Source organism: Uranotaenia lowii, chromosome 2, assembly GCF_029784155.1.
Source record: "Uranotaenia lowii strain MFRU-FL chromosome 2, ASM2978415v1, whole genome shotgun sequence".
Classification (NCBI taxonomy): Eukaryota; Metazoa; Arthropoda; class Insecta; order Diptera; family Culicidae; genus Uranotaenia; species Uranotaenia lowii.
The window spans coordinates 300,898,171-300,924,515 of NC_073692.1; the positions used below are offsets into that span (position 1 = coordinate 300,898,171).

At 33.7% G+C, this 26,345-nt stretch overlaps 1 protein-coding gene across 1 annotated transcript in view; it reads right to left on the minus strand.

Moving 5' to 3' along the window:
• LOC129749510 (uncharacterized) overlaps positions 1 to 26,345 on the minus strand; it is a 217,385-nt gene that overhangs the window by 150,957 nt on the left and 40,083 nt on the right. Inside the window, exon 3 of the mRNA XM_055744484.1 lies at positions 3,310 to 3,369. Within this exon, the coding sequence (XP_055600459.1) occupies positions 3,310 to 3,369 (60 nt within the window). The remainder of the gene's footprint in view (positions 1 to 3,309; positions 3,370 to 26,345) is intronic.

Sequence of the window (26,345 nt, forward strand, 5' to 3'; positions counted from 1 at the left end):
TGTGATATCTGAATTTGAGTCCTGTTCAAAGTGATGCAGCATTAACGGATCTTAAAGTTTAAATTAGATTCTAATAACTAAAACAAGATCAACATGTAGAGTGTATACTAATTCTGTGACAATTATAAGCAAAACTTATTTAAAAAAACATATAAACTGGAACAAATACTAGCTTGCAGCTCTACGTTGTCTACGGTGTTTCGTGATTTTTGAAAACTCGCCAAGATATGCTTTTTATGGCTATGTTTTACCACGGTCAGAGTTGCCAACTTTTTTTTTTCCAAAAACAGGGAACTGGTGAAATAAAAATAAGGCAAAATCAGGCTACGTGAGTAACTTCAAGATGTGTTGTGAGCCTACTTGGATAAATAATTCTATTGAATCAAAGCAATCGCAAGATTCCCTTTAATTATTTTTTTGAATAAGAATTAAAGGGAATCTTTCGATTGCTTTGCTTCATCCACATTTTCACTTTTTAACTTCAACAGTGGTACCTAATCCAGTTCCTTACTACCCATTTTTTATCACATTCGAAAAAATCAGGCAAAATCAGGCATATTTTCAAAAATCAGGGAAATTCAATTACTTATCAGGTTGTAAGGCTGAGCCTCGAAAAATCAGGCAATCCCTTAAAAATCAGGCACATTGGCATCTTTGATCACGGCACATGCGCTCGTTATAACGTGCCAACAGGGATGTCACATTCAAATCGGTATTTTTGAACCCAAAAAATTCTTTTTTCGGTATGGAAATCCGAAAAATCGGTATGAAAATTGGCAGTTTAAGGTGATTAAAAATTGGTTTTCGGTAGTGATTATTTTTTTTTAAATTTATTTAATTCTTTTTCTTATAAATATTTTTTTTTGTGTGCTCGTTTTTTTATAAATTTTTTAGTGGTTCTTTTAAATTTGTATTTTTCTTCCGAACATAAAGGTATGTAAATACATTTTCGTAGGTGATGGAAAGATCAGAGAAACATGAGCTATCAAAGAACGAGAGAACATAAGCCGTAAATAACATGAATTTTTCGAAAAAGATACAACGGCTCACCGGCAGGACTTGAACCTGCAATCTCCGCTTCAGTACAACGGCGTGTTAGCCAATTTCATCACGGTGAACATGATGAAACCGGCGAACACGAGCATCGAGCTCTGGTATAGGTATGTGAATGAATTTCTAAAAATCTGGAGAAATCACCAAATATAGTCTGAAACATGAAAAATCGTTCCGTATTATTAACTTAAAATGGATTTTTTTTTGCGCTTATACCCCTTTTGTTCTGAGGGCTCAAATTGAAAAAAAAAAAAATCGCATATTGAAAAGTTTTTGTTCATTTCTCAAATATTTAAAAAAAAGCTGGCTTGTAATATTCTCAATCAATAAATTACTCCATGTTATCGATCATCACATGATTCCTTATAGGTGTGATCCTTATAGAGTGTTCTATACATTTTTTTGTTTTTTTTTTATTCTGAAAATTCATACATATTTAACCTCATTAGATTAACTTCCGCTATCTATTTTGGCGCAATTATTAATATCATAGAATATGTTATAGAAAACAAAAGTTTTCAAACATTATCCATTTCCAAATTCCAACGGATAGTTAAAACTTCATTCGTAGACTTGTCTTTAAACATACAACTATCAAAAACAAAATGTTTCTTAACTTTAAAATTTGAGAGTTTCGATTGAAATATTGAAACACGTTCACTTATCACAAAAACTTCAAGTGTTTCTTACTTACGCCAAACAATATCATTTGGTCGTCTTCAATTTAACAGAAACCCAATATTTTCGATAGCCTTGCTTAGACTGAAAAATATCTTACATATTGTATCAAAAACTCGAAAATCGGTATGAAAGCGGTTTGTTTTGCGGAGAATCGGTATTCGGTATATACAGATTCTTGGTCGAAAATTTGCTAAAAATCGGTATAAATACTGATAAATCGGTACATGTGGCATCGCTGCGTGCCAATCGTTATATGCTAAAAATAACATTAAGTTTTAAAAACAGCTAATTTTCATTAAAAGTGAATAAAATGTTTGAAACCATTTTATGAGCGTTAATTCAGCCCAAAAAATCTACTTTTCTTTTTTTTTAAATTATGATTAGTCATTTTGATTTTCTTTTCAATCAAAGTGTCGTAAGTATTAGTGTGTTTTCGAGTTTTGGCTGCTAGGCGCGCATTTGCAACACAGTTCTGTACTGAGGCTTTGAATATGGTTTTTAAAAAACAATTTTTTGAAGCTATTTTAGGAATTAGGGTAACAAAAAATCATAAGCATTTGTAGAAAACACTTTTCTTCAACGATTACACTCATTTTTACACAAATTGTATGTGGGATACATGGCAAACCAGATATTCGTTTAGGGCATAATAGAGCATGTTCCCTTACTCTTGTCCCCATCTATACAAAAACCACATAACTTTGGGTGTACTGCACTTTGTGGATTTTGCCGTGTTTTGAATGTTGTTTTTCCGAAAAATTTTGGTCAATAGTCGTTCATACTCATGCTCGTTTTTTTAGGCTTAAGAGCTGTTATTTTCTATGGTGGCCTTAGATCACCTGTTTCTATAGTTCGCAATGCATTTTGAGTGAATTTGAGGTGTTTGGAGCGCCTTAAACGAATATTAGCCGAAATTGTAAGCTAAATGGAAAGTAATGAAATCTGTCAACATATCGAATTAATAGTCTTCGATGGCCAAACCTATTCTTTTACTTCCATTTCAGTTACCTTTTGCTCATAAAATGTTCAAAAATCCTATATTCAGTAGTTTATAGAATCATTCAGATGGTAGAAATATTGATTTTCAGCCATTCATCGAAAAATGCAGCAGTTATTGTTGGTTATAAATTTTCGCTTGGTTCCTCCGTCTTGCGGAACCGCTACGGTTTTAATCCTATTTTTTTAGCCTATAAGCCTATTTTAGACAATTAATTTTTTATTTTTTTGTCCATGCGAAAATTGACTTTGACTACAACTATGTTTAGGTGTGAAGAACGTATTAAATTTTTTGACAATTTTTTTTCGACTCTTTAGTGTTTTGAATCTGCTTTCCCTGAGTTCTGATAGCTTTTCGTCTAATTTGTCGTTTACAAAACAATCGACGGACCCCTAGGACGACAAAAGTGCTAGAAATAATGAAACATTGAGTTCACGCCACGGCGAAATGTGTCTTAAACGCAAGGAATGTACTATTTGAAAATTTTTAGATTTGGTCTACTGAAAAAATATAATAAAAATAAATAATAGTTTTAATTAAATTCTGCCATACTGACGACTTAACAACATTATATTTACCTTTCCCTTGCAATATCTAAGTATCACTGATGTTGGTTCGGCTTCAGTTATTTCGTCGATCTATGAAAAAAATAAAACAAAAACACATCGTTATTATTTTTAAGACAAGAAAAGCAAGTATTTCATATCATTTAGTTAGAGTCAACCCAATGCATTGGCAGTATGTCAATACTAAGCTTCTTATCTAAAGTCCAGATAAAATATGCGGAAAAGGTATCGAAAATACAGTTATTTTTTTCTTTCTATTTGTTCGAAACGGAACAAGAGATTCTTTTCTATGCTCGTTTATTTTCTTAGAATTTATTGCATCTGACCGCTCTGCTGCATGCGCAGTGCACCAGCAAAATAAACAGCATTATGGCTGAATGGACCGTTGCACAAATGAAATTGTCTGTTTAGATACGGAACATAAATGTCGGAAACCAGCAGTGTTCCGGTTCGGTTTGTTTTGATGAACAGAACTGTGCAACGCAATGGTAGCACTATTTTGCCATCAATCATAAATCTGAACTGAAAACGAGAAAATATTTATCATTAAGTTTTTGTTGTTGCATTGTTTGTAATTGAAATAAATTAAAGGTAGGTAACCCTTGAAGTGGGTCAAATATCTTTAGTTGAAGCGATACATCATCATAGTGGGAAAATTAGTGGGGTGATGCTGTTTTGCTTCAGAGAATGGGATCTTGCAACTATTTTAATTAAATCAAACTGGAATGAAAAATAGCACAGTCCTCTCACATCGTCGTTTTAGGTTAATTTTGATACAACTTGATTAATCATAAAGTTTTGTGTCTACAAAACATGCTCTGAGATTTTTACTCCCAAATTGATTCCAAATAAATTATTTTCTTTTAAAACTTCTTCATAATTGAGTTCCGACGATGCATTTTATTTATTCTCATAAGAATTTTTGCGCAACTTTGGCTTCCAAAATTAAAAAAATTCCAGCACAATAACCATAATTGACTTGGAGGATTTTTTGATGCACCACCAAGAAGTTGTGTAATTTGTCTTCTCGTTGTTCTGCTTTTCAGCTTCCGCTCGCCGCCTGGCCGATGATGTTGCAGCCAAAGGTTCAAAAATAAATCATCCAACTGTCCGTCCGTTTACTCGCCGCTCGAGTTTCAGAAAGTAAGTTTTAAAATTCAAACAGGAAGCTGGCGAAAAACCCAGACCGGATCAAACTTTGTCTCGGTCACTTACGATCCGTTAAGCTGAAATTTGAGGGAAGCTGCAGAAGTAAATTGTTGAAAGTTGCATCATATCCATAGGAGAGAGACGAAAACAAGTTTCGTTTTGAATCCATGTAAATATGACTCAAATGTCATCTTTAATCGTTTGAACCTTTGAACAATTTGTATCATTTTGGATTTTGAATGGATCGATCGAATAGTTTTTCAATACAAAATAAGGAATGCTTTCCTAGTTCCTGTTCTTAGGATGCGACATGTGCTTGCAAGTTTTCTACAGCAAAAATCACGAAAAACATCGGAGAAATTTAAATATAAATTGATTTTGTCACTCAGAAATGTGGAAGCTCGGAGAAGACGGAGGGAAAGCTGTCTTTGTGGTTTGAGGATTGATATACTTGCGAACTTGTTTTTCTCACAATTCGAACAAGCGATCGACTATGGAATCCGAAATTGATTTTATTGTTCCAAAGTGCTGCGAAAGATAGCAGCAACTGTCCTTTTTTATTGCATCAGGAAAGTCACTTAGCATTGTTTTGTTCTCGCATAGAGACGACGACGACGACGACGACGAAACGACAGTTTAAATGGTGGCTCCAGAGATTTGGAGATCAGGATTGCCAAAAAAGAGACACGATTGATTGAAATTCAATTTCTCATTCCTCCCTACCTCTTGCAGGTAATAAGTATTTGTAACGGAGCAGAATGCGAATCACCTTCAAATGAAATTCTGGTTGCATTCAATCCAATTTTGCAAAGATTGAATGGTTGAATACAGAGAGCACAACCACAACACCACAACAATAACAGCATCACAATCATCCGCAACAACAACCTGGCATATAAACGAGAAAATCAAACACATTTGCGGCTGATTGTTGATGGTGTTGGTGGTTTGTGTAACTTGCAAACTACTCCTATCGGTGAGGTATAGAGGAGTAGCCGTAACAGAGTGACATTTCCGTTCCTGATTCGGTTTTACGGGGATTCCGAGCGCTCCGACAAAGCTCATAAATCATGCCCCTCTCGGAGCTAGCAAGCAACTAGACTAGCAAACACACCACAACAACAGTAGGTAACAGTAGGACCTACTAGCAGCAGCAGCAGCACCTCAGCCGGTAAACAGGCATTCCATTTCCATGTCCCTGGGACATTGGACCCAGCAAAAGATTGATGAATTTGGTTGGAGCTATAAATTTGACTTGTATTTATGTTGATGCACCTAGGCGTGCATCTGTGTAAGGCTGATGTCATGCTGAAGCAACTAGCAACGCGACCTACAACGCAACGTTCACACGACTAACCAGCTCTCATTTGATCTCCATGGAAATCGCGCAGACCTGTCATACTGGTCGCTTTGTGTAGCGCGACCAATCTGATGCCAATGTGTTTAGTAGCGCGACTAGTAGGAAATCCAATAGGAACATTGTTTTTTCTCGATTTGAAGCAGTGATTCCGGGTTTTAAGCACAATAGTACGAAGATCTGTCCGAACTTGTGATAATAAACTAAAAACTATCTTAATCGGCGAGAAAATTTTCATGAATTCTTAGTTCCGGCAAAAAAAACAAGGAATTTTGTCGGTTCAAATTTCGGCATTCTAGCAATCCGGGTCGTGATTTGATGAGTTTTTGATGGCTCCGGAAAGAAAGGAGACGATTCAAAGCATTATCAGATGTAGAGAAGTGATGATTTGTAGGGAATTTCAAAGTGACAGGTCGCGCCAGCATGACATACCAATGCGTTGCAACGCAATCTTATTGGAACGTTGCGTTGCGTTGCGTTGCTAGTTGCTTCAGCATGACATCAGCCTAAGTCGCAATGCGATTGATTTAAGGTGTCAGTTGATGTTGAAAAAAAAAAAAGATTTTAAATAAGGACAAAACACTGACACCATTTGACGATAAAAATTATAAATTTATTGATGGTAGAGTTTGATACGATAAATTTACTGTTGGAAGAGTTTTTCATAATCAGTAATAAGAAGCAACATTTTTCAAATACATCTCTGAACCCTATTTGTTTATTTTTCAAGAACATTCTAACTTTAAAAGACATCCTCATTGAAAGACATCTTACAGTATCACATAGTCTGTAAGAAAATCCACTAGATTATGTTGAATTTTGTTTAGATAATTTTTGATTTTCTCAAACCCTGAGGTCTAAAAAGCTTCGTATTGGTACAAAACTTATTCATAATTTTTTGCAGAATTTTTAAGTAACGTTTACATGAGTAAATTTGGACTTTTAGGTTTGTATGGGAAAATTGAATATTTTGTACTGAAAAGATCATTTTTGTTTCTTCTGTGGATCCGAGCCAGCTGATGGTTTTTGTGCCAATTTATAAATTCTCTAAAGGAAATTTTTCGCCAAACAACTTTGTTCAAGACTGTAACTTCGTATCTTATTGGACAAAAAAGTTACTAGCTGTTGATCAGAGGTATGTCTTTTGGTATTGATAAACAATAAATTCAATTGACACCACTGTTGGGTGCCTAGCGAGGTACTGCATGACTAGTTTTCACGCTATAGGGTAACGGACTTATTTTGGACCAGAGGACCAATTTTGGACCACCTTGTCTAGCTCTCTTATAAAACAAATAGTCATGATTTTTTTAGCAAGCATTGTTGAAGTCCGGGCACGTAATGTAATGCACTAATTTTTTCATTATTAGGTAGTTGCTTTATAAGAGAGCTAGACAATGTGGTCCAAAATAGGTCCCCTGGTCCGAAATAAGTCCGTTACCCTTCTTCGCGGAGCTTAAGCATTGCGCCTATTGCCAATAAGCCAATTGAGTTTTTTTGTTTATCAATGCCAAAAGACATACCTCTGTTAAATAGCTAATAACTTTTCTGCCTTATAAAATATGAAGTTACGGTGTTGGACAAAGTTGTTAAGCGGAAAATTTCCTTTAGAGAATTTATAAATTAACACATAAACCATTAGCGGGCTCGGTTCCTCAGAAGAAACAAAAATGATATTGATTTTTCAGTACAAAATATTCAATTTTCTCATACAAACCTAAAAGTCCAAATTTACTCATGTAAACGTTACTAAAAATTCAGCAAAAAATCATGGATGAGTTTTGAACCAAAGCGAAGCTTTTTGAACCCCAAAGTTTGAGAAATTAAAAAATTATTTGAACAATAATTAACAGATTCTGGTGGATTTTGTAACAAACTATATGATACCGTAAGATGTCTTTCAATGAGAATGTCAAATTATCAAATTTTCAAAATTTTAGAGGTTGAAAGAGCCACATAAAGATTAATTATATTTATTTAATTTAAAGAAAAAACAGAATATATGAATTAACATTAGTTTAACATTAGTTTTACCAAATTTACTCTAAACCATTAGAATTTCCTTCTAAATCTTGGATATTTCTTTTAAATCTGATTATCCTATTAGCTTCTGAGTACATAGATTCTCTTCTGGATCATCAATTCTTCTAACATGGTTAAATTTTACATCAATTTTAATGCGTTGGCAAATATCGAGTCAAGAATATTAAAATCCATATCCAGCTTAAATGAATACTTTGCATAATGTTAAAGTGAAAGGTTTGCACATATCACCATGAACAGAATATTTATAATTTCTTCGGCAAAGAAAAGCTTATATATAGTATATCAAAACTTTCATTACATTCTCAGATTTAGCTAATCATTTCCAATGTCCAGAGGTATGAGGTAAAATTCTACTGATTATGCTCTTGAAAACTTCTGAAAACTCCTGAATTTTCAAAACTCATGACATCAAGCGAACGTGTCTTCAGAATTTGATGCATCTGGAAGATTAATTTTTGTAACATGTTATTCTTCAGTATTGTGCGTCCAATTGAATGAAGCATAAAATTCAAAACATTGTACATTATTCATCAATGCTCGCTAAAGCTTGGATTACTGAAAAAAAAACCTGTGGTTTGACCAGTATAAATCTGTAATAATATGATTTTGTAGCCTTCTTTATAAATTCGTGACAGATAAAAAATAAACAGTACATTGTAACTGACAAAATCAGTTCAAGGATGGTTTTAAAGTTTCGGAACAAAATTTAATAAAAATTAATAAACGGTGATTAACTCTTTATCAAAAATGAAAAAAAAAATCAAATGTCCGTTACTGAAACTTTGTTCAAAGTTTGTGTGCTTTTGGTAAGTATGGGCTGTAAGCATCACAGTTGTAATTTCATTATAAAAAAAAACTACATTGGGGTAAAACAGGTGAATTTAGTATTTAGCCTGTGAAAAAGTTTTCAAATAGATTTTCAGAATTGACATTATCATTCATTCTCAAAGCTGATTCGAGTTTAAAAGCTGTCAAACTTTAATTTGTAATTCTTAATTCTCAGTTTTGGAATTTTGTATTTGAATTTCATGTATTCGTTCACAACCCGTTATTTATTGAGTAATCTTTAATTTTTTTCTGTAGGGGAGAGTGGACCACTTTTAATATCTCAGATGTGTCTTGAGATAAAAATCTCAAACCAACTGTCATCGTCGTCGCTTTGCGTGAGCATATATTCCTACATGTTGTTGACTGAAATACGCATCATATGCTTCTTTTATTTATCAAGCTAAAAAAAAGTAAGAAAAATTTACTTACATAATTAAAAAAACACTCGCTAATTTCATCGATGGGGAACCTAAAGTGCATAACAAAAATATGCTCATACGCTCATGATCTTAGTTTTGTCATGATCTTTCACGTGGAAAAGGAATTTTTTATGAAACATCAATAAGTCACACAAACGCATCCAATTTGCAAATCATAGCTTGTGAGGAATCGTGGGCCACACATCCTAAATCACCTCTATTTTTATGTTTTTATACACATTCAGAACTTAAAATACGTTTTTTCTATCTGTAAAGTTTTCTTATGTCAAATGAAGAGTTATGAAAAATGTTTTGTCCATCCTATATAAGAATTTTTCCCAAAACGTTCGTGAGCCAGGTTTTGGAATCTATGCGATCATACACAGCTCTCTTTTTTATTTCATCATCTGAAATTGCTTTTAAATAACGAAATGAATAAGGAAATCACAGTTTTGGGTCAACTCATAAACTTTGCATGTTATTTGGTCAATTTGGATTTGGTGGCCCACGATTCTCCACCATTTTTCCAAAAAATATTACTTTTTAAAACAGTCAGAATTGTGGGAAACTAACTTATTAAAAAATAAAAAAAAACCTTATGATACCTTGAAAATGTAGGAAACCATATTATTTTTTATTTTATCTTTTATAACAAAGAAGTTATGGAACAACGAAAGAAAGTGGCCCATGATTCCCCACTCTCCCATACGTATCCAGGCCGGAAAAAATCCGAGCATTGGATTTCTAAATTTTAAACTCAAAACCGGGTTATATCCGAGCAGATCCAGCCAAAATCTAGGTATTTTCCACAAAAGGTGAGAGAAAAGCTGAAAAATAAACACACGAAAAATGAATGAAACATCTCAAATCTTATTTCGCAATTTCAAAAAAAAAAAACATGCAAATTTATTTCGCTAAAACAAGTTGAAAATTTGGAATTTCGTAAAAAATTCCCATTTTTTTCTTTGAAAATCCGGATAAGTCCGGTTAAAACCGAGTAATCTGGAATGCTAATCATGTATCAATATTCATATACATTAAAATACCAGTTTTCAGTTCAAATAAATAGGGTAGGATTGAGGTTTTTTTTCTCAATATTTTCATGTTGCTACGCGTTAAAGTTGTGAATATTTTTCAACATGGTTGATTAATTTTTTAATACGATTTTGGAAATTTCAACTGATCAATTTTATTAGAGAACTACTACGAATATAATAACTACTTGTTTGTAAATGATAAACTTTGCTTTTTCTGTTTCCTATAACTCAACACACTACACACACGTTTGAAGACAAAAGTTATTTTTTTTTTGCATTTACGGTAAATGATCAATTAAATTTTTATCTCTATGTTGATGCTTCAAAACAGTGAAAAGCATAAAAATGTAAAATTTGGCTTCAAAAATTGCTTTTTGCCATTTGGTTGTTTCCGTTTCAAATTTGAAAAATTAGTTCCATTAATTTATTCAGTATAAATGATTTGAAAAATTGAATTTAAATTTAGTTTCATAATTGAAAAATAATATATATTTTTTTTATTATAAAAGATTTGAAAACTTTGAACTTCTTAAAAAAAATCGTTGAAAATCTTTTATTTTACAGAATGGGGAAAAGTTAACAAAATAGAAAACTTCCCGCACATTTTTCGCAGATTTCAAAATTACTAGTGGTCTTAGGAAAAGTTGATTACTTGAAAACGTTTATTTTAAAAACCATTTGTAATTGTTTAAAGTTTTGTAAAAATAGTGTAGATTTTTTTAAAACGATTTTCACATTTTTTTAGGTTATTAAAAAATAAAAGCTGTTAGAAAATAAAACTAATTGCATAATTGTATATTTGGATTCAGGACAGGGCAGGAAAATAAGCTCTAAAATTCTTTACACCTCAGAAAAATGTGAATTTTGGGGCCTTGTGTAATTTATCAAAATTATTATGAATGTTGAGTTATGCATTAAGAAGAACAAAAAACACAAAAAAATTGAGGCTGGAATTGGTTTCTTGAAGAAAATTTGTAATGCAATTCTGAACTTTTTGGTTACTCTTCTTAACATCCATTCTAAAGACGTGTCAAGATTTGAGTTTCAATACAAAAGTTTTATCAAATTGCAAACCACAATTTATCCCAAGTAACATTTTAAGTTTTAAAGCAGGCTACTAGATAAAGTTTTGGTTTTATAAGGGACTTGAGGAGTCTAATAAAAGTATCGGTGTTACTTGGGATAATTGAAAGTAAGTATCAAAGTGGAAACGTCATATAGTGTCCAACATCCGTCAAAATATGTTCAAGCCTTTGAATGATTCAGTATTAAATTCCGCCGGAGGGGAGCCAAATTTCTGATATGATTATCAACACTTATTTTTAAACAACTTTTGTAATCAAGTTACTTCGCATTACTACGGTAAATTCATATCTCGGAAAATTAAAACCATAAACTCCCCTTCCTTCCGTTCGCACGGTCTTTATACGATGGCACTAAATGACGTTTCGAAATTGTGTTTTTCTGTCAAAATCGGCTGAAACCTGGCGGAGTAACTCGACGTTGAAATCGCATACATCCAGATAGCACGCCCTGTTCTAAAACTCAGATCGTCATCCAGAATAAGAAAGAACTAAGAATACTCAAAGAACAAAAAGGAAGAAACTAAGAAAAAGTTCAAAATAATGTTCCAGCATCTGGTACCGGGATCATAGTCAAATCTTGGTTCAGCATCAGATTTTGAAATCAAGAAGACCATAAATTAAAGGGCAGAATGAAATATTTAGAATCTGGTATCGGGAGCAGCATTCAGGATCAGAACAGGAACAGAATGAGTATTCAACTTAAGAATTGTATCGGTATCCGGGATCAGATCATGAGATAAAAATGTATGATTCAGGAACAGAACCCAATATTCCAGATTGAGAAACCGATATCAGGATCGCGGATCCGAAGTCAGAGTTCAGTATCAGAGCCAGAATCGGGATTTACAAACAGGATCCAGCATCAGAATTTAGAAACGGAATTCAAGACCGGGAAGAACCCGACCAAATTTGTTCCAGGATCCGAATCCGGCTTAAAAATTAAAGATCCGGAATCAGAGTCAGGTTCTAGGAGTGGAATCTCGATAAGAGTTGAGATTAGGATCACGTTCCGGGGAGGATATTGATCTAGTTACGACTCAAAAGTAGATATAGGATCTGGAATCGGAATTGAGATCTTAATCAGGATCAGGATTTGTTTCGTGAAAAAAGCTGCCCACCGGTAAAATAAACAAAATACGGTGATCAAATCGCGTGCAAAATTATGTGTGCTGTCTATAAGTAATTTTGCGCACGCTTTAACCACCGTATTTTGTTTATTTTACCGGTGGGCAGGTTTCCAGCCAGAAAACTTTCTTTGACGGGTCTTGCCTGGATGTTTATATTGGTCATAACGTAGTCTTGATTTGAAAAAGGGTGGTTCATAGTACACGTTAAAGATGGCGCACATCTTGTTTAAAAATTAAAATTAGTAAACTTCTTCATTGGAAGCTATCTTGAAAATCGCTTGACATCACAAAAATTAGCTCATGAAAAAATAACATCACTAGGCAGCTTTACGAAAAAGGTAATCAATTCCATTTACGCTGTCGAAAGTTTTCCACAAAACACAGTGTTGTGTTTTTTTTCGAATACACTCTAAATGCAGAATAGAGAAATTAACGTAAACAAATTTTTGAAAAATTATCACATTACTTCAAAGAGTGTAACTCTTTGTAAGCTTTTATTTTGCCCAAAACTCATTAGTTTATTAAGAATTTGTGTGGATTTATCAATCCAAATTTCGGCAAAATATTTTTAATACCGAATTCTTATTTTGTATTTGAAAAGTGAGAATTATTCCTGCTTTTTCTAAGAACATGATTTTTGGTGCCCAATGTACAGCAACACCGTTGATATTCTCTGAATCTACACAGAAAATGAAGTGCAATGACGTCCACCTGAAACATCATTGCAAAATTTTGCTAATGACAAACTTGCCTCGTCGTTTTGGGCTAGGTTTTTTTGTCAACTATCTCTTTTTTTTGTTGTTTTTATTGCTTCTTCTCGCAGTCTTAGTCTACCTGCTGCAGTTGCTAAAGTCGGAAAACTTTACCCTCTATAGTTCGTTTTTCCGTTGGTTTTTGCTACCTTCATCCCCGATCTAAATCCCTCCTGCTCCAGTTATAATAATCCCCTTGATGACATTTTGCTCAGAAGGTGAACTTTTGCAGATGCGACTTTGTGAAACGTGAGATAGTTGAGCTGGTTCAACTTTAATTTGGTAATTTGGCAGTTTTAATTATTTTCTAGGTCTTTGAGAAATGTTTCTTTTAAAAAAATTCTTTCTTGAAACTTTGTATGAAACTTTTATTAAACTCTTTTCTTGGATTGAATTAAGCATGAGCATCTCTCGTTTAAGGGTGGGCATTGAATTAGAAAACAATAATCGCACCAGAGCACTATCTAGCCTTCCAAGGTGCATCCGGAACTTCTTTGATTAATATTCAGCTCGTTGCCAGATTCTTTCCACAAAGTTTCAACCGTACTAGTCGGACTAGTCGTACTTCATAAGTGTAGAAAACTTAGAAATTCCTAATGTTGATTTTCAAACAATGAGCGATTTTATGGTTGACGGCTTGGAATTTGAGTTTAGTAGGGTAAGACAATTCGTTTAACGCTTTTCGAAATAACTTGTTGAAAATCAATTCTCAAAGTCTACAGGAGACTTCATCTTTTTTGTTATGATGCGAACATTTATGTGGCATTTATTCCTTGAAAATTGTAAAATCTTATCATTATTCCAAAATGTACTGCTACCCACTCTACACTCTTTACTTTTTTTCCCCGGAAAACTTTTATTGTAACTCGAGCTTCTGACTCCCAAGAAAGGAAAAGTTGTTTTCAAAAAATTATTACCAAATTATGTTCAACAGAGAGCTGTTACCGGCATCAGGGTCTGACGTTTGAATGGCTGAAACATTACTCATGTGTGAGCGAGAGTTATCTGACAGAGCAAAAATCCCACAGCGTCACTTGCAAGGATTGAGCAACTTTCGTCGGGCTGTTATTCTGAAAAGAAGTCTCAAAATGGAAGAGAATCATTTTGTTTGTGATTTCTATATGCTGGCAGCGCATATCATTTTCTTGCTACATCTTCTTTCGTTTTTTTTTGTTTTTGTTGTTGCTGCTGCTGCTGCTGCTTATGCTGTTTGTCTACATTTAGGAACAGTTGGTTACAAGAACCGAAAAACCTGTCGAGGTTGACGGCTGGATCTGCATTTCTTCCAGGAAGAATCAACTCAAAATGTTCCAAAAGGTTTGAGTTTATCAAAAAGTAACACCTCACAATTCTAGACCCCAAGCCAGTGATTCCAACTGTTAACAAAATAGAGCCCATAATAACGACCTTTTGAAAACGTACTCCAATCGCTTCAGCCCATCGCAGTGTATGGAAATTTGATATGGTGTTATGGAAATGTCTATCATGGCTACAACATTGCGCTTTTACCGACACACGTTGGGGAGCAATTCGCAATTTTGAGCTGTATTAGAACTAACACTTTGGCGATTACATTATTACATTTTGAAAACACGATAAATGTTGTTGATCAGACCTGGTGGCTTTGGAAAGAATGCCATTTTATTTCAATTACTAAGCAAAGGAAGGGTGAAGAAATGTGCTTGTTTCCAGATTTTAGTCTATGGAGCCACAAATGTCACTTCTTTTAATGAAATATTTTAAGAAGCAATCCATTTTTTTTAAATTTCGGATAAAATCATATCTTTTTGAGAAAACCAAATTAGTGAAAAGTTTAGAAGCATAATTAGATATAAACTATTTAACGCTTAGTTTTGTTATAAACAAAACTTTCTAAAATCAGGAAACTCGAGGATATTAATTTGAAGTCATATGTTATCAAAATATATTTTTGAGATTGCAATTATGCAATTATCAATTTAAGTTTATGTATGAGAAAGTAGCAATTTTTTTTTCTAGAAAATAAGGAAAACAAGATAAATTATTTTTACTGCTATAATTTGGAAAATTCCAAACTCCATACAAGCTTGAGGTTTCCCGAGCTAAAAGTTAATCTATTTCCTCAATCTTGTTGCATTTTAACCCAATTTTTGAAGAAGCTATTAAAATGCACTATTCAGACACTACGGACTTTAAACCTCAATCAGAAATAAAAATTACTAATTTATTAAGAAAATAATGCAAGAAAAATGCCATACTCGCATAACAACGGAAGAAGAGTCGAAAAAGCAGGAAGATGTCCTTCCTCTTTTTCTTTTCGTTTTCAGAGACTTCCATGCTTCAGAAATTCATTTGGGAACATAATTCATAATTTAAAAGTATACTCAGTCTCAGGAACCAAGATCAGATTAATTTATATTATCAAAAATAATGGAATTAATGAATAAATAAAAATTTTCACGAAAAATGTGTTAAAGAAATTTTTTACAATGAAAAGAATTAGAAAGTTTATTGCTAGACTTTTGTAATATATAGAAAAAAAATTATAAGAAAATTAAAACGTCGATCGCTAGGCATAAAAAGTAAATAGATTACCACTGGAATGTAAAACGTGAAAAACAAGAGAAAGTTAAATCTCTGAAGAAAATAAAAAAAGATTTTTGACTTCAAAATTACAGTTGAAACTTTGCTATTTTACTGTATTTTGCTTCAGACTCTTGAATCCAAAATTAACCCTTTCCTTCCCATGGTAGCACAGGTGATCCACAACTTCGCATAGCTGGCATTTGAACTGGGCGCTTTGGATTAACACCATTTTCTCATCGAATGTACAAGTATGAATGAAGAATCATTGCACAAAATTTGAGGAAAATCGATTCACTAGTTTTTGCTCGGCAGATCAAAAGCTGCGCAAAAGTTGGATTTTTTTGAAATTTAAATCAAGTCGTCATTTGATGTTCAATTATTTCACAAGTTTTCATAATTATCTTCAAATAAAAATACTGATGTGCAGAAAATTGCTTGTGTAAGCAAAATCAAATGATGGTTTGCTTAGATTTCCACTAAAACATATAAATTTTCGAATAAGTAAAGTGGATCACAGGTGATACACTGGGAACAAATCGTACTTTTCATCTTGCTAAGTTTTTTTTTATCAATACTCATGAAAATCATTCCTTCAAAAGTGTTTTCCCTTCAGAATAGGTATTTCATCTACTGAAATGACCACATGTCTCAAAATATTTGCAAGGCTAGTGATTTTTTCCGAAAAACGGCATGTTTTGTTTCTATAGCGAAAAGTGTCATGGCGGCCACTGTTCAAAGCAAAACTGAAAATTCCAAAAATTTCAATAGTTTGACTTTTGAGGGCTGGATATACCCAAGAAATATTTCACAAAATAGGATCATTTTAGTTTGTGATCAATGAGGTAATGAAATTCCATGTATTTTTGCCGTTATTTCTTATTTATCATTTGCACCCTCTGTGTTGTTATCTTCCCAATGGAGCGTATATGATCCACCTCAAAACCCAAATTTATCAGCTGGATCATGAAAGTAGACTAAAATAATGCATCTTTTGTTCTAGAACTTTAGTTGTTTATCAAAATTCCTATTTTTAAAACGTGGAAAACCTCGTGGGAAGGAAAGGGTTAAAAACTTCAAGTTTGGTTCACAATAAAAATTAGAATGGAAATTAAAATGGAAAATTTTTGAATAAGTCATGATTGATGGGTTTTGATTAATCATCTTCAATTGGAATTCAGATGAATGATAATTTTGATTTTTGTTTTCGTCGGAATTCGATTCTCGATGCTATTCTTTTCTAGTTAGCAACTTTAAATTTCATATTTGGTTGGAAATTTTTAAAGATAATTTACATAATTTTATCATTTCGAGCTCCGATTCTCGGTCAGGATTCTGAATTTATAGGGTGATAGCAGAAAACTGATCTTGAGTTGAATTAATTGCTTTATCTAAGATTGCTTCATGCAAGAATTAATAATAAATCTCCTCAAAATGTTAGAAAATTGCTATTTTCTGCTGGAATTTTCACGAATGTTGGCTAGCTTTGACCATTCATTTACGTTTTTCTCGACGGATATTAAAATCTTACTAATGGCTGAAATGGTATTGAAAATTTCAAAAACCATTATTCGGGTATTTTGTAGCGAGTTTTCCCTCAAAAAGTTGATTAATCGAGTATTGATTAAGATTCAAATATGATCTTGAAATAAACTATTGTTTTATATTTTGAGTAAAACTTCTAGCTTTCCAAAACAATCCCTACGTACGTTGCTTTATGCCTTACCCGCAGCCCAGACAACCAGAAGTCGTATTTTATTTAACAGACTGCTGATAGCTGATCCCATACGAACTCCGTTTCGCTTTCAACTTGGAATATGTCATGAACAGTTTGTATGAAAGTCAATTGTCAAGCATTTTCCAGATGCACTTCCGAAATCATTGTTAAGTATTAATTGCATAAATATTGGACGATCACTTTCTCTGTTGTCTGCTACTAAATTTGAAATCAGGAATCAATAAACCGTGCCAAGAAACCCCCGTGTATAAATTTCGACACGATCGTTGCAAAAGAACGCAATTAATGCCAAAAAATTAAACCCCTTTCGGTGGCCTCTTATACAATCTTTGATATCTGAAATCGATTATTCTTCCCTCAAAACTCCCGTGTGCAAATTTTTAAAGCAGTCCATTGCATAATGACGTCAATATTGCTAAAAACAGTGAAAATTTAATTAATATGGACTACCCTTTTCGTCGACCCCTGGCAAAACATTTGACATCTGAAATCGATTGCCCGTTCCTGAAAACTACCATGTGCAAGTTTTCATCCCAATCCGATGTATAATAACGACGATATTGCAAAAATATTGAAAGGTTAATATGGACGACCCCCTTTGCCGGCCCCATACACTGAATTTCATACCTGAAATTTCATACCCTCAAAACTTTCGTGTTCCAATTTTGATCTGAATCCGATGTATAATAGCGACAATATTGCATCAACAGTGAATATTTAATATGGACGACCTCTTTGGCCGACCCCTGTCTTAATTTGGATAAGTGGTATCGATTGTTTGTCGCTATCAATTCATATGTGCAAATTTTCATCGCAATCCGATGTATAAAAACGTCACTATCACTAAGATCTTGAAAAGTTAATATGGACGACCCCTTTTGCCGGCCCCTTACACTGAATTTGATACCTCAAATCGATTGCACGCCACTCCAAACTATCGTGTACCACTTTTCATCTGAATACAATGCATAATAACGTCAATATCGCGATAATTGCGAACAACTAATATGGACGACTCCTTTGGCTGACCCCATACACAAAATTTGACACCTGATATTAATTACTCGTCTTTCAAAACATTCAAGTGCAAATTTTCAACACGATCCGATGAAAACTAACGTCAATATCGCGAAAACAATATATGTCTTGTATGGACGACCCCCTTCAGAAGGGGTCATCCGAAAGTCTGAAACCATTTTTCATCATTCCTGGTCCTAGTGAGCATCCATGCCAAATTTCAGACCTCTAGCTCTTAAGACGGCTGAGTCTATAGAGGACAAACAAACAAACAAACATACAGAAATTGCTTTTCATATATATAGGGGAGAGTGGGGATACTTGATCCCCTTTTCTTATTTTCACCATATCTTTTTGGAAAAATTTAGCAACTCGCCGTCTTTGAAATTTTCTGACAGCTTGTAACTTCAAGTTTCTATACTCCAAAAATTAGAACGATACTTGAACCTGTTGATGAACTAGAAGCATTTTCGTGGGAGTAAAAAAATTGCGATTTTTCTGAAGTTATGGGAGACTTGATCCCCTATTGAAGGAGGCTTGATCTTTTATTCAGGAAGCCCTAATCCTTGTATAAAAATCAAACAAAACCCCAAGATAGAATGTTAATTGACTATTTTGGTCATGTTTGTTCTCATTTCACAATTTATAGCAGACATAAGAAGAAAATTCTATAACTTTGTCTCAACGCTAATAACATTGCATACTTAAAGGCGCTATTTTTTATAATTAAGAGAAAATTAATTATTTTTGCTCTCTTCTTCAGACAATTGTTTGATAAATATTGGGCCTTATTCTGCGAGGCGAATGAAGTGACTCGTAGTCACATTAGTCGTAGTCACGTGACTCTAGTCGGGGTATTCCGAGAGGCGACTCACTCACGGTGACTAGTTCATTGCCTCGGTGGCTTGATGTTCATTTTGGCGTTCCAAAGGCAATGAACCAGTTTCATCGGGTTCACCATGCGAACTGTCAAATATGTAAGGAACATTCAAAGCAGGTAGTGTGATATTCAATTTCTTGGATGACGTCACATTCATGAAGAATTTGAATATAACAAATGCATGAAAAAAATCAAACCAATCTTTTTCGATTATTCCCGTAAATCCCTTAGCGGAATTAAAATTGTCTTCCGCTCTAGTCCATGATGAGAATTGAGATTTTCATTTTTGGGCGTGATAAATTTTCAGATTTAGATTAAAAAAATAAGAATTAAAAAGTAAAATAGCTATAGAGGATTCCAAATTCAAAGATCCAATTCAGATTGAACCTAAAATTTTATTCTATATTATCGATTGTCAGGTTAATTTGAATTTTTCGATTAAACGTCATGCTAATTCCACAGAGAACTAATTCCTAATACAAAAAACCTTCATAAAAACATATTTCAGATTAAAAGTTTAAATTTCAAACAAACAATTAAATAAAAAATGAAATTCAGTCTTTAAACGAACTGAATCCTTAAAAAAAATTCCTTTTCTTAATATAGAAATAAACATATGCAATTGTTCTGTCTCAATAACTTGAACAAACAAACATATATGTAGGTAAAATAAAAATTTATTTCTTAATATAATAGTTTTCAATAAAATAACCTCCTAGCCTTGAACATTTACAAATGAATCAGAACACCAACAATCTTTGAAAATTGTGTAATTTTACATCTTTAAATTTTTATTTCTCTAAAAACAGGAAATCTACGAAAAATATACATTTTTGGTTTTTAGATATTTGTTTTTTAATGATTGCGTAACTTGATTGTTGATAGCAAGAAAATTCACTTTTGATGCAAATTTAAATCAAATTGTGAAAAATTTGAATATGCTGTTTTATTGAGTTTGATTAACAACTGGGCTAGTTTATTGAGTAATGGAATATTTTTCTTGATTAAATTCGGATTATATTGTCATTACCTTAAAAAGTCAATAATTCAATAAACAGAAAGTGAACATATGCATATATGTCCATATTTATAAACATAACTGATTTTTTAAGTTGCAAATTATCCAACCTACTAATACATAAGCAAAAGCAAGATTATCTTACCTTAAAAATAATTTTTTTTTGGATTGACAGTTCGTTGAAGTTCATCCGAAATGATCTTTTCTAAATGTACGTACATACTCAGGTAATGCAAATCAAATTAATTTCAAGTACAATTTTTCACATTAGTTGTTAAATTTTAAGTTTAAATACATTTTGATGTTTTTGCTAAGTATTTTATTTAGTGTTCACATTTAGCCTAAACACTCTTCTTAACAAAAAATTACATTTTTTGCCTGTTTTGGTTCAAAAAAAAATGTGAACGTAAAAAAATGCTTCACCTCCCTTTACATTTCGTTGGTGTTTGCCACTGTATTCATTTGCAAATGAATCATACACAAGAAAAACAAGAGGGAAAACAAAATAACCAAAAAATTTAGAAAAACGCTTTTAATTCTGCGTTTTCGAGTTTCGTCTCGCGTTACTGAAACCGTATGGGGACTATGGCCAACAGTTTAACACCTGCCTTCGGAGCTAGCTCCTCTCCAACAAATCCGGTAGGTCGGAAACAAAAAATTTCTGGCCTAACAGGTTTAAAAGGTAAGTTTTCTTAAAAGACCTATCGGAACTATAATTTAGTTGATTCTATTTTTTAGGTGCTGCGTTATTGAGTTTGAACAAGCAGGAATGCTTAGCGCACTTTGGTCGTTCGGTCAGTGTAACGGTGTGGCTTTCCCCAGAGGCAAGCTAAGACCAAGCGGCGCTCCGGTGCTGATCTCCGGAATAACATGCACAGGTACTTTTTGGATCATGCTATAGAGCACTCCAGGCAGCAGGACCCTTCCTACTCAAATCATTTCGGGAATGATTATGGTACCGGAAATACAGCGGAATAGCTAACAAGGAGATGCCTTGTTTGAAGCAAGCAAGCAAATGTAAGTTGGTGAATTTTATACTGTAAAGTATATAAAAAATAAATTTTTAAATACTGAATCCGAAATTATTTTTTTTATACGTTTGCGTGCTCCCTTCAATATCGGTTCTGGGAATTATTAAACTAGGGGTGAAATAAAATAATAAAATTGAATGAATAATAGAATAAAATTGAAATTTACTTTTTGAATTCCTGATTCCGATAAGGTTCACCGGGGCAAATTTTAACGAGGGGTAAGGACAAACAAGGCCGTTTCGTCAAAAACTGCTAATAATGTTTTCGTCAATGATTTGTTTTCAAATTTGGTCCTTTTTCACTTTTATTTTATGACATTCAAAACGACTATTGGTTTTTTTCATGGAATTCAGGTGCTTTCCCCCTAATTTCCTACCGAGTCACTTGCGAAATAGGTTACGACTTCAAAAGTCACTTGCCACCGAATTGAGTCACGCCATTCGCCTCTGAGAATACGGTGAGAGTTCATGAATGTTCATTCAAGTCACCTAAAGTGGCTTCGAGTCAAGGCATTCGCCTGCCAGAATAAGGTGACTCTGAAAAACCGAGTCACTTCACGTCATTCGCCTCGCAGAATAAGCCCCATTAGTTTTTGGATAAATATTAGTAATTTCGTAATCAGCAATCATAACGGTCAATTCAGAAGAATAATATGCCGTTTGGAGGGGGATCAATTGTACCCAACTCTAGGGGATCAATTATACCTTTTAGAAAACTTTTTATGAAAAAAAGTTGAGAGTTTTCCATTACTTTGAAAATATGGCATTATAGAGTTCATTTTACGCTCGACGATTGATACATTGGAACAAATATTTTTTTCATTATTTTCCCATGTAAGGAACATTTTAAAGTGAGGAAAAAAGATCTTCAAATCACATTTTGTGAAATTTTTCAAACAAATTTCAATAACCCAAAAACTTATTTTGTTAAAATTTTTAGAGCTTCAACCATTACTATTTTGTTCCATTTGGCACATTTTTCTAGAACATTTGATTTTTGTAAGACATTCCAGTTTTGAGATATAGCTAAGGAATCAAGTATCCCCAGGGATCAAGCATCCTCATTCTCCCCTAGATTAAAACAAGTTCACCAAAAATCCTGAAAAAAGAATTATTATAAATAAATTTTAAGATAGTATGTATTTGTTTCCAGCCTAAGTATTTACATTGTCATTATTCTCCTGTAAATAATAATTTAAATAATTAAATACTGAAGTGCTGGTCGAAGGGAATGGAAGCTGAAATATACCTAATCTATCTCCGTATGTAAACCACTGAGCATAAAGGTAAAAAATTGTCATTTATTTAGATCAAATTGTACTGGATGCTGGAGGTTAATTCAATGCTGAAATTTATTCTTCAAATATTTATGGATCCGGTATGTAAAATTAATTTTTACTTTAATCTATATATATAAAAAGCAATTATCTGTATGTTTGTTTGTTTGTTTGTTTGTTTGTTTGTTTGTTTGTCCTCTATAGACTCAGCCGTCTTAAGAGCTAGAGATCTGAAATTTGGCATGAATGCTCATCAGGACCAGGAATGATGAAAAATGTTATAGATTTTTGGATGACCCCTTCCGAAGGGGGTCGTCCATACAAGACAAATATTGTTTTCGCATTATTGACGTTATTTTCCGTCGGATTGTGGTGAAAATTTGCACATGAGTGTTTTGAGAGACGAACAATCGATTACAGTTATCAAATTTAGGGTCAGGGGTCGGCCAAAGGGGTCGTCCATAATCACTGATTAATGTTTTTGGGATATTGGCTTTATTTTACATCGGATTATGTTGAAAATTTGCACATGAGTGTTTTGAGAGACGAACAATCGATAACAGTTATCAAACTCAGGGTTAAGGGTCGTCAAAAGGGATCGTCCATATCCACTGATTAATGTTTTTGCGATATTGGCTTTATTTTACATTGATTTGTGATGAACATTTGCACATGAGTGTTTTGAGAGACGAGCAATCGATTAAAGTTATCAAATTTAGGGTCGGCCAAAGGGGTCGTCCATATTCATTGATTAATGTTTTTGCGATATTGGCGTTATTATACATCGGATTGTGATGAAAATTTGCACATGAGTGTTTTGAGAGACGAGCAATCGATTACAGTTATCAAATTTAGGGTTAGGGGTCGGCAAAAGGGGTTGTCCATATCCACTGATTAATGTTTTTGCGATATTGGCGTTATTATAGATCGTTTTGTGATGAAAATTAGCACATGAGTGTTTTGAGGGACGAGCAATCGATTTCAAGTTTCGAATTGCGGATCAGAAGTCGGCTGAAGGAGTCGTCCATACCCAACTTTAATGTTTTTGCGATTTTGACGTTATTCTACATTGGATTGAGATGAAAATTTCCGCATAGGAGTTTTGAGGGACGCTCTTTTGCTTTTAGGTTTCAAATCTTGACTCAGGGGTCAGCAAAAGGGGTAATTATCTGTTCACTGTTTTTACGATATTTTCTTGATTGAGCATAGAATTGTAATGAAAATTGACACATGGGAGTTTAACAAAAAAGATAATTGATTTCAGGTGTCAAGTTTTGAATCGTGGTAAAAAAAAGGCCGTCCATGTTAATTTCTCACTGTTTTCGCGATATTGTCGTGATCATGCATCGGATTGAGATGAAAATGTTCAGATGAGGGTTATAAACTATGAGCAATTGACTCCAGGTAGCATGTTCCGTGTCAAGGGTCGGCGAAAAGGGCGTCTATATTCACTGTTCACTGTTTTCAAGTTCCTGACGTTATTTTACATATAATTTGAAAAGAAAAAATGGCACAAGGGAGTTTTGAGGAACGTAAAATTGGTTTCAATTATCGAAGTTCGGGCCATGGGAAAGAAAAAGAGGGTTTCATTGAAAGTTCAGTGTTTTGTGCAATAATTTTTTTAATTGATACCAATTTAAGTGTGAAGGTCAAGCAAAAGAGTCGTGCACATAATCAAATAGCACATGTTTCTGTCATAATGTCTAGATTTGGCAACCGATCGAGAAGAAAACACTCTCACATAAATTTTAATAAAAAGCCAATCAACCGTTTAATTTGAATTTCAAGCAATAGTAATAGTAGCGACTTTAAACACTGTTGAATTTTTTCCCCAAAATTGTCGAAAGAATGTTTCGAATTCATTTTCTAAACTTATTTTGACGTACAAATGATTTAAAGCGAAACGAAGTTCGTACGGGATCAGCTAGTCATCATATAATTTTTTTATGACCTGCAAATAAAAACATATTTTAAGAAAAGACTTAAAAAAACTTCTATTTTCCATTGATCTGTTAGAAATTAACTGCAAAAAAATGCATATTCTTGTAAAGGTTATAATAAATTTGTTAGTTTGAATCCAACCCAACAGTCTGAAAATAATAAAGGTGGGTATTACAATATATTGTAGTATGATATTCATAATGCAATGTTAAAGAATTTGATATAATATAAAATAATATATGTAGTAGTATAATAATATGCAATATGATTCGCATTCGCAGTCGCCTAAAACTTCGGTTGACGCTACGCAACAACTCTCCATTTTATGAGACTGTAGTCAATCGGAATTGCAACATCTATTCTATAACAAGGTTCTGGTACATTTCTTGACATATAATTCCAATAGAAGTTAGGTGAAGAATGTTCAAGTTGCAGGTATTGAAATGAATGTCCAATTGGAATTTTCTCGGTTATTTTGTTATAAAACACGGAATTAGCTTTTCTTTAAAACTTGAAAACGAACGAATTTACGCACCGAGGAAAGAACGCGTGATTAGCAATCAGAGTTGCCAACCGATCGCGGTTCGCATTACGAAGATTTCGAAAATAAAGCCATTAATTCAAAGGTCATGTTGAGGCCATCTAAACATCCGTCGACCCTTCGAAGAGTTACGGCTCTGTAGACCAAAAGGACTGGCAATACTTAACCACCCTTCCTGGAACAACTGACATGCTGGGTGAACGGATGTAAGCAAATGTCTTCCTCCCCCAGGCCAACGGGACTCAAAAAAGGCGGCAAAGTAGTTTACTGTTAAAGATAGTGAATTTGATAAGGACACTTTAATGTAAGTTTTCACAGATTTTCCTTTATACAACCTTTAAAAACACTTCAAATAAATTTTGTTTATAGCTTTTAAGCTGATTGAATCTGCTAAAAAGGAGTGTTTTTACTTCGTCCGAATTGAAGCTTGTTGTGAGGTTATACCGCAACAGGTCAAGTTTCCCGAATACCCGAATAATTTTTTTGGCTTCTGAGAAAATAGTAAGGTATTTAATGTGGAGAGAGCTCAAAACAGCAGAGCTGATGTGATGTACCTACCGTTTTTTAGTGCCGAGTTTTTTTTCCTAGTGCAAAACAGTTTTAATGTGGATCTTTTTGTGTCTTTCATTGTGATAATTGTGAACATTGTCATTCGGAGTCAGTGAAAAGTGGTTCCTGCGGAAAACGGCCCCCAACTGCTTGGAAAAAGTTGAGCTGGATCGCTGGACCGAGTGTGGTGACCAAGAAACTGTTACGAATTTTCTTTCGCGCACTACAAACTATTCTTCGCAAAAGATGCCTAAAGAATGACCGTTATTTTTCGCATTTGGTTGAGTCACCTTTTGCACTCACACACTCTTAGAACTACAAGAATCGCATTAGCACAATTCAATATTTCGCACTGTATCTGATGAATGTGTTCATTAATACCCCAGTTCATTGACGTAATTTCCGTGATGCCAGAACATTAATTTTTTATTATTAACTCTTTTTTCAAGAATAATATGTTCATACAAAGAATCCGAACACACACTTTTTTTATTTATATTTCCCAATCTATATCCACCACAGTCAGGACTCCATTACCGTGGCTAAGTATTTTTACATTTCGTTTTTGTTTGTTGTTACTATCACCATCGATCGTTGCTATTGTATTGGTAATAAGCGGCTTTAGCCGCTCCCATATGTGTGCGAGTGTATGCGTTCAGTGAGTGCCTGGATGGATGAACGCGAGAGAATGAGTG